Below are 9,582 nucleotides of genomic sequence, written 5' to 3' on the forward strand. Positions count from 1 at the left end.
CAAGTGGTGCCATCCCATGAGTGCAGGCTCCATGATGCAGAATGAGCAACCAGGAATAATCCAGAGGTTTCCTTTGTGGAGCATTCCAGTGCTCACCTGTTCTACATTCCTTCTACCACCACCAATAATAAATGGCTAATTTATCAGAAGTGAACACTGAGCAGTGTTGTAGAGTTAAGAGAGTAGGCCCTGTAGAGAATTCATCAAATGAGTGTGTGGGGTGGGGAAGGAAAACTATACCAGGACACTCCTAATTCTCTTAAAGGACATGGGGATCTATTTCTCCAGCATTTGAGGGAAGAACTGGTAAAAGTCATAGGAGGAGTTTGGTTGCTGCTTGGAGGACAAGAGTATGAATATTGAGGGCATTTAGGGCAGCAGTGCCACCAGCTCTCCTAGCCTGGGAGTACCAAATCAGCATGTAGCCCAAAGGGCTCTATATATGCAAGCCTTGAACCATCTTTTCATGGAACAGTCTGTTTTCCTGCCAGAGATCTGGAAGGATTCTGGGAATCTGAAATGCACCACAACCACTGCAGGAGCATCTGGTTTTGTTTGGAAAAACTGCATTACAGAATGTAGCTTGGGATGTTTTAAAGGGTTGCCTTCTACACAGTTGAGTCAATTGCCCTCTCGCCAGGGGCTCACACAACCATTTTGCTCAAAAACTTTTAAATTCTTTTTATTTTAAACATTTGTAAGCCACCTTTCCACCCAACGTAGAGCCTCCAAGGCAAACATGCAAAACAATATTTCAGATGCAGATACAACAACACAAAACATTTCAAACAATTGAAGAAAACATATAAATTCACAAACACACACCGCTTGGGGCTCCCCTCTCTTTGTGGCCATTCCCTGCTTGATGCCAGAGGGCCAATACTTGCCCCAAGCTGAGCTGCCATTTTACAGCCCTCACCAAAACATTCCCAGGAGGATTTGAGATGTGAAGGAGCCTTGGCTCTCACAGAAACGGCGTCCCTAGTCCCTCCTCTCCAGAGGAAAATGCTGTATGGAAAGCACCCACACTATGGGTCCTCCCTCGATTGGGGGGGCGGGGTCAGGCACTGCAACCCTGAGGCAACTCTCCCAGGAGGCAAGGGCCTGCCGCTCAGGCTCCCCCCACCCCACAGGAAGTGAAAGGGTTCTTTCAGTCCTCAGAGTTCATGGTGACCAGAGGTGTCAAAAATGGTTTCAGTCAAAGATCAGACAAACTCAGGGCAGAGGAAAAGGAAGCTCTGTGGCCAGGGACAGGAGTCCTGCGGGGACAGGCAGGCATCCCACCCCCTGTGGGCTCCCCAGCAGCATCCGGCTAGACCCCAGGAATGCTGGGCCCTCCCCTCTGACCCCGCCAAAGAATCGCTCCAGCAAGCCAAACAAAGCAGCTGCCAAAGCCATCTCAGGCACAGCCAGTTCCCACCTTGTCCCCAGAGAACCCCAAGCCACGGGTGCCCATCCAGACTGACACATGCCCCATGCCAGGGTCCCTGGAGAAAGGGGGGGGGGAGATGGGGATGCCAAGAGGACAGGAAGAGGTGGATGACCTTTCAGAGGCCTGGGCCCTTTGAGGGGCAGCTCCTGCAATCGCTGGCTGGCCTCTGAGAGATTTCTTTTGGGGGGGGGGGAGGATGTGAGCGGATTTGCACTAGGAGGCGCAGCGGCGTCCACAAAGGCGGCGGGAGGGGGGTGTTGAGCTTTCTTTGGGGTCACAAGCCCACTCCTACGGGGCGGAGGCGTGCCCCAGCCTGCCTCCCCGCTCCCTCCCCCAGCTCTGGAGCGGTGGGGGACCCGGGAGGCCCCTCCAGGCGGCTTTCCGTGCCCTGGCCGGGCAAGTGCAGAGATTGCCCTCTCCCGAGCCTTTCTCGGGAATGGGGTGGGGGAGAGAAGGCCCAGAGCTCAGTTCGGGAAAGCAAAGCCCTCTGCCACCCCCCCTCCCCCATTGTCTTTCCCCAGTGGTCCAGAGCAGACCCTGCAGGTCGCTTAGCTGCTGGGGGGTGAGGAATGTGGGGTGGAGGGGTTCTCGGTGGGGTGGGGGGGCTTCCTTCAGGATCTCCGCGCCCTTCCGAAGGAGGGGTGAACACCAAGGGCTGGGGAAAGGACGCGGCTCCTGCTTGCCCTCCCTCCTCCCCCCGGGTCTCCACTTCCCCCACAACAGATGGAAGAAGGAAGCGGGACAGATCCAGCCGGAGCTCCGTCTCCCTGGGAAGGCGAGTTCTCCCAGGGTCCGGCTCCCTTCCGAGCGGCACGTCCCCGGCTGGCTGAGGCGAAGGCGGCACCCCTTGCTCTCCCCGCCGCAGTCGCGGGATCCCTTGGCTTCGAGTGGGGCGACAGGCCCTGTCTGCGAGGCGGAGGGAAAGGAAGGCCCGCGGGGTTTCGGGTTCAAACCCGTGGGGCGGCGGGAGCTGCGGCGGGAAGAGCCGAGAGAGGCCCGGGCTCCGGCGGAGGCCTTTGGGAGAGGGCTTTCGAGGGCCCCGAGGGGAGCGCTGTTGCCTCCCCAGCGAATCCAAGGGCAACTTTCAACAACAAAGACGCCACTTCAGACGGTCGGTGTTATGGCCCCACATTTGGGTTTCATTCTACTTCGCCAAGCCACACTGAGGCCGATCCGAAAAGCAGCCCAAATCCAACAACTGGGAAGCCGGGAGGAGGGAGTGAACTCCATGGGGCGAACACATTTCGGTGTCCCTGCCTCAAGGAGGGAGGGCAGGGCAGAGCGATACGTTTTAGGGGCCTCCTCCCCGGCTAGTGGTTAAAGTTCTCCAGGCCCTAGATTTTCACCCCGAAAACAGGCCCACTGGCCCCTCGCCGCCGCAGCTGGCACCTCTGGCTCTTCCAGGCCCTCCCCCCGCTCTTCCTCTCTTTCCGCCGGTGCCAGCCCAAAGGAACGCTTTCCCGAATGCAAAGTCGCGCCTTTTTATTTTAAACGGGGCTCTTTCTCCGCCCAGCCGCCCCTGGGTGCCTCCACGGCCTTCCGAAGGCATTCTCTGGCTGACCCGAGGATAGGTACCGAGGACCCTACTGCTGGCACGGCCCCATCCAAGCGTTCGCCTTTCTCTGGTCACACAACATCCCAAGTCAGCGGTAAAGCCTGTCGCCACGCGAGAGCCCCGAAAGCCGGCGCCGCACCACTTGGGCCCAGTCTATCGCCCGACAGCAGCGTCCCCAAGAAGCGCGCAGAGTCCCAACACGAAGCCGTCACCCCACAGCTCCCCTCCCGCCAGTCTCCTCGTGGGAGCCCGCCCAGCCCCATCAGCTCTGTCCCAGCTCCTCCTGTCCAGTCGCAGAGCAAAGGCGGCGCCAGCTGCGCTCCTTCCATCAGTCCCCGGCGCTTACCTGCATTGTAGGCGGCCAGATCGGCGCCGGGTCCCGGGCTCTTCCTTTTCCGGGGCCGTCCCTTCTGCACGGTGCCCACGCCGTTGTAGTAGGGCAGTCCTAGAGGGGCAGAGGCGCCCAGCGCAGGGCCTTTGCCGGTCGCCCCGTCGGCGTGGTTGAAGTGCAGCTGGTACTCGCCCTGGAGCAAAGCCTCGAAGTGCAGCCGGCAATAGACCAGGTTGTCCTTCATGCCGAAGTGGTCGCCCGTCGTCAGCATCTTGGCGCACGTCGAACAAGTGAAGCAGTTCAAGTGGTAGACCAAGTCCCGGGCGCGCATCACCATCTCCGAAGCCGAGATGCCCAAGTGGCAGCGGGCGCAGCGCTGGACCGAAAACCTCCTGCGGACCCAGGAAGAGGTAGCCTCAGTCCCAGAACCCAGAAGCAGCCGGCCCAGCCCAGGCCCACCCCCAAGGAAGGGCAACCAACAGCCCAGGGAGCCTCTGTAGACACAAACATATACTTTCTTTTTCCCTGCGGGAGGGCGAATTGGAGGGGCGGCGGCCAAATGTATTGCACTTCTTTATGGAAAATAAAGCCCCCCCCCCATCAGAAACACCGGGAACTTCCCCAGACTGCGACGGGATGCGGCCTAGCTAGCCGGGCTTCCAGTTGGAGCTGGCCAGGGGCGCCAAAGAATCGCGCTTAAGGGGGGGGGGGTGTTCTTTGGGGGAATAAGCTGGGGGGGGGGGCTGGGAACCGGGCAGCGGTGGGCTCTGCCAGGGGCTGCTGCTGCTGCTCAGCATCTCCGCCCAAGCCTGCCCTGAGCGCAAAGCGAGTAGTATTGGCCGGCCGGCTGGCCAGGTCCGGATCCCAGACGCCCGTTGCTTCCTCGAGTCTCGAGTCGTGAGGCTTCCAGCAGGGCAGGTTGGTCCGCTGCGCCGGGAGGGGCCTGCCTTTGGCCCCCGGCCGGCTTTCCCTCCCCGCCTCCCCCCCTCCGCCGGGCGGCCGGCCGGCTCCCTTACCTGTAGTAGTCCTCCTTGCAGTAGATGCTGCCGTCCTTGCTGAAGCAGGTGAGCTCCGACTCCAGGTTGAGCTTGCACTCACAGCACTTGAGGCAGCGCATGTGCCACTGCTTGTCCACCGCCAGGAGGTAGTAGCGGTCCGAAATCTTGCCCCCGCAGCCGGCGCACAGGGCGGCCCGCTCGCTGCTGATGGACGGCATGGCGTGCTGCAGAGGGAGACAAGGGCGCCCGGCCTCGGTTGCTTAGAGGGCCCGCCGGCGGCTCAGGCACCCCCGCCCTGCCCGGCCCCGACTAAGGCAGGGGCCTCGCCCGCCCGGGTCCAGCCCGCCAGCCGGGAATGGAAGAGAGGGATCGGCCCGCCGCAGCCCCAGGCCTCTGATGGCGCTTGGCCACCGGGAGCAGGCAGCTGGCCCAGGAGGCGGTGGCGGCAGCAGCAGCAGCGCCCCAACAGCAGCTCCCCCCCCCCCGAGAAGCCCCTCCGCCCGCGGCCTCCGACCCACCCAAGCAAAGGGGGAGAAAGAAGGGGGGAGGCTGCTGGGGGCGAAGGCCTTCTGCTCGGCTTTGGAGGGCCCCCCTCCGGCTTTATGCTGCTGCTGCCGCCGAGCAGGCAGGGCGCCCCATCTGGCGTGGCCCTCCCAGGCTCCTGCTCTCCAGACGGATCCCGCGGAAACTGAAGGCCCGCCAGAGCAACGCCTGAGCCGCGGCGGGTGGGAGGCGGCGGCAGAATCAATCCGGAGGCGCACGGGAGGGCAAGGGACGCTTCCGAAAGGGGCTTCGTTCTCTTAGTTTGGCGGGGAGGGGGGGGGGCTGGTGCCGGCGTCCGGGGCCCACCAGGCTCTGCCTTTGTTTTTGAAAGTCGACTGAAGAGACGCGCAGGACTCCGACCCGCGGCTCAACTGTGCAGAATCGCATCCTTTGGCGTCGGCGTGTTATTTGTAGGCGTCGCAGAATTAAAAACAAAACCCCCCAACATCTCTGCTTTCTATGCTGAAAGAGGGAAGGGGAGGGGGGTGATTCTGAAAGCAGGTTTGGCGCAAGAGAAAAGCCGTCCTCGCCTCCTCTCCGCTTGGTTCAAATACTCGACCATTGTAGCGATTTGAGGGCCCAATCCTAAAGGGATCCACTCCGGATCCTATTGCAGCCTCCTTGGGCCTTCCTCCCGAGGAAACGTCCTTTGGCTTGCTCGGCGAGGAGCACTAAAAGGCAGAGATTCTTCTCGGCTTCACGAGCCGGTGCGTGTCGAATGGGCAGGGCCGTTTCCCTTACTCTGGGATAGAAACGAAATAATAGTTGTGGCGGCCGGGCAGAATGCGGAGAAGAATTGGAGTCCCCCTCTGCTTACTAAGGGCGCAAATGCAGAAGCGTCCAGCTTTTGGGGGGGGGTTTGTGTGTGTTTTAAGAGCAGTTTTTTTCCAAATCACATTTGCAAAGTGAACCCAGTCGGCTGGCTGACATTGTGGACCCGATTCAGTGAAATGAAGCTGGCAAAAGAAAAGAAAAGAAAAAGAAAAAAACGAACGAGGCTTGAAAACAACCGGTGCTGCTCCAGATGGAGGGGTTCTGCGATGTGTTAATTTACTCCTAAACAAACGGCTTTAGGAACAAAATGTGGAATAATCTGCCCCACACACGCACGCACAAAAAAACCCAGATAATTTTTAAAAATCCAAATTATAGTAATCTTCTCTGCTGTCGACACTGCCAGAAATACTCAAAATAAAAACGGAATACAACTGAATTATTATTTGAAGCCTCCAGTTCACTTTTATAATATTTTTCGTTGCAAAGCAACATAACAGTTAATTATTTCCTCCTCAAAAAAAAAAAGAAAAAGAAAAAAGAAAGTTATCTTGCAAAAGACGATCGACATATTTCGAGTTGAGGGGGATGGGAGAGCAGGGAAGGATTCCGGAAAGCGACTGGGAAGAGGCCGGCTCCGGGTCGCTTCTCTCGCGGTTACCGGCCCTGGTTCGCTGGCTTCTGGCCGACAAAAAACAACGGGCTTTGGGGAAAAAACAGAACCCCAAATCAAACCCAAGTCGTGTTTCCGGAGCATCAGAGAGCCCAAGAAAACGCAGGACTGAGCAAACCGAAAGGGCTGCCCGGGCAGAGAAGGTGTTGTTTTTAAACCTAAATTTATATATATACTTACAAATCAATATGGAAAGTCGTATAAAAAATTAATGTGGCTACTCAAAGAGCCACTTTCAACATTCCCCCCCAGCCATGTTAAAACATTTTTATTTAATGTAAGATAATTTCTTTGTTTCTTTCTTATTTTCTTCCCTTTTTTTAATTCTACGGGGTGGGGAAGGGAAGTGAAAAAAGGAGCCCTTCTTCTGTTTGTTAGGTGGACATCCGTGGAAGACAAAAGTCTCCTCCGCCTTCCAGCTCAGAGGCCGGGAAAGAAGGAGAAATCCCTTTTCTCTCCTTCTCTCGCTGGAGCCTCACTTTTCGCTCCTCGTTTTAGGTTCGTTTGGTCCCTTCCATCTGGGAAACGATTTCCCTTTTATTATTATTATTAATATTAATACTACTACTACTCATAATATCTGGAGCATCCCCAGCCATGCAAGCGGAATTCTTCCTGCTCTTACACGGCTTCGGGGAGAGAGCTCAAGCACGGGGACTCCACCAGTGCCCTGCCCCGATCCCCTTCCGGGGGTTTCTTCCTCGCCAAGGCCAGACCCCCGGTGGGCGCTGCTTCCCCTCCCTCCACCCCCTGGGGGGCCCTTCCCGGCAAGCGGGGGCCTGGGCTGGCGGGGTGGGGGTCTGCGGGCCCTACCGTCTCGGTCTCGCCGCGGTCGATGGCAGAGCTGATGGCGGGCGCGTCGCCCTTGGCTCGCCGGTCCATCTCGTCGATGACGCCGTGCATCTCGGAGCCGGCCAGGCTGTGGAAGAGCATGGCGGGCAGCAGAGGCCGGGCGGGAAGCCCCGGGATGCTCCGGCAGATCCGAGTCCGCCCCCGGCGCCCCACTCAGGCGCAGCCCGGCGCCATTCCTCGAGCGCGGCCGCCCCGTCTCCACACGTCGTTGTCCTCCTGCTTGTGGCTCCGGGCGCCCCCTCGGCTGGGCTGGGCTGGGCCGGTGCTGGCTGGAGGGGCCTTAGAGGCTGGCGGCGGCGGCGGGGCCCTCCTCCATGCTCCTGGGGAAGGGGGCCGGCGGAGGCGGCCTAGGGGCCAGGCTGGCCGGGCTCCCACACTCCGCGGCGGCGGGACGGCCCCAGCGCCCCTCTGCAGGCGGCTGTTGCTGCTGCTCGGGGGACCCAGGCGGTGGCGGAGGGGGAGGGGGGAGGGCGGCGGCGGCGGCGCGGGAGGGCCGGGCGAGCCGAGCGGGAGGAGGAGCCGCGATCCGGGCCGGAGCCGCTGCAGTCCCAGCCCCGCGCAAGGCTCCGCGCCTTTTCTAGCGCCGCTCTGACATCACGTCGGGCGCGGCGCCCATTGGCTGCTCCACTCCCTGCCAGGCCCGGCCACCATGTGCTCGCAGGCGGCCGCCCCGGCTCCACAGGGCAACTGCCCGGCCCGCCGAGAGAGGCAGACAATGGGCCGCTCCTCCCCCCGCCCGCCCCCTCGGGGCCAGCCTGGCCACTTCCACCTGCCCGCCCCCCATGGAGGCTCCGGCTCTGCCGCCCCCGACCCACCCTTGGCCCTCCTGGACCCATCCGGGGGGACCCTCTTCCCACCCTCCTTAGGGAGAAGCCCCCCATTCTCAGGAGATGGATCGCCCCCGCGCAAGCCACTTCGGGCCTCCCAGGACTGGGGACCTTCCCACGGTGAAGAACGGGCGGAGGGGGTGCGGAAGAGTGGGCCAGCTCCTCCTGTGTCTATCGGTGTGGAAGGGGGGGGGGAGGATGCCTTTGGCTAGTCCTCTGCGCCAGGCAGCTAAAGATTCCCCCTCCCCCGTCACAGGCTCGCATATGCACAGGTGTGTGTGTGGGGGGGGGGCTTAGAATTTCGGGCCTCAGCTTCAGCAATCCTCGGGGCCTGTGTTTTGCAAACTGGGCTGCGGTGTCTCCAAACTGCAGGCCTGCCTCCCCTGTACACCGAATTTGTGGCATGCAAGTAACTGATGTTGGGCGGGGGAGGGGCGCCGGGTCAGGGAGCCTGCCTGCAGCTCCACGCGCCCACGGGCCGGCCCTGCCTGTACTTTGTGCAGCTCAGAAGAGAGGCTCCCCTTTGAAGAGACTTGCAGGGAACTCGCGCGCTGGGGAATCATTTTGGAGATTTCTCCTCCTGCCCAAGGAGCACCGCAGCTGCTTCCCCTGCCCAGCCACCTCCTTTGAACTGCCCCCGACAGGCCCACAGACGAGCTTTCGAGGTCTTCTGGCTGGGGAAATCCGCACCCGAGAGCCCTCGGACTATTGCGGGTCACCCCAAGCAATCCTTCAGCCTCCCGACACCCCTCGACCAACCCCCGATCACCTCTGCCTGCTCTTCGCCTGCTGCAACATCTGTAGCCCAGCCACTGTTTAGGAAGGGACTCCTCCCTCTAACCCCTTCTGACAGACTGGCGTCCCCTTGACTTGAAGGCCAACGAGGCACAACTCTTGGCCCTGGCAGGGGACGGAGTCAGCCTGTGTCCCTGGAAGGTTCTGGAAGGCTGCTGCGCCCTTCCCTACGACAGCCAAGGGACTTAGGAGCGCCCACTTTGGGCTGGATTCTGTCGCCGGCCTTTTACGCGGGCAGAGAAGTACAGCCATACAGTTGTATAGGTTTTCCTGGGATCCAGGGACGGAGGAGGCGGGGCGGGCAGGATGGTGACGACACCCTACCCACTCCCTCCCTCCTTCTTTAGATTTGGCTCTGCCTTTCCTTCGTTCCCCATCTGCCCCCTCCCCCCGCACACCGTTTCCCTCGGAGTTGGAGGTTTCTGCTCTTCTCACAACTTCTGGCAAACTCGGCCACCGTCGATCTCCTTGGTCTGAGCTGAGCTGACGGAAGGGTCACCCACAGACCCTGGGCCCAGAGGCCCAGACGGGGTGGCAAGAGTGGCAAGCCCGCCCGCGAGCCCGTCGGTGTCTGCCTGCCCTGCCTTCCTCCTTGCAGCCCCGAAACGCGTGGCAGAGCCGCCGTGCGTCTGTTGCGGCGGAGAGGGGTCCTGCCCTCGGACCCAGCCTCATTATCTCCGAGGGGCTGGAGTCTATATTTTATGTAATTAGATTGATTTAATGCCTGGGAACACCCACACAAGGAGGGCTATAATTTAAGAGGGACGAGGGGGCGAACACCCCCTCCCCCCACCCCCGCATC

At 60.5% G+C, this 9,582-nt stretch overlaps 1 protein-coding gene across 1 annotated transcript in view; it reads right to left on the minus strand.

Moving 5' to 3' along the window:
• LHX2 (LIM homeobox 2) overlaps positions 1-7,351 on the minus strand; it is a 28,641-nt gene extending 21,290 nt beyond the window's left edge. The window contains exons 1-3 of the mRNA XM_060251367.1: positions 7,120-7,351; positions 4,335-4,540; positions 3,334-3,710 (exon numbers count right to left, since the gene is read on the minus strand). Of these exons, the coding sequence (XP_060107350.1) occupies positions 3,334-3,710; positions 4,335-4,540; positions 7,120-7,239 (703 nt within the window). The 5' untranslated portion in view covers positions 7,240-7,351. The remainder of the gene's footprint in view (positions 1-3,333; positions 3,711-4,334; positions 4,541-7,119) is intronic.
• Positions 7,352-9,582: the final 2,231 nt, after the last annotated feature.

Source organism: Heteronotia binoei, chromosome 12 (assembly GCF_032191835.1).
Source record: "Heteronotia binoei isolate CCM8104 ecotype False Entrance Well chromosome 12, APGP_CSIRO_Hbin_v1, whole genome shotgun sequence".
Classification (NCBI taxonomy): Eukaryota; Metazoa; Chordata; class Lepidosauria; order Squamata; family Gekkonidae; genus Heteronotia; species Heteronotia binoei.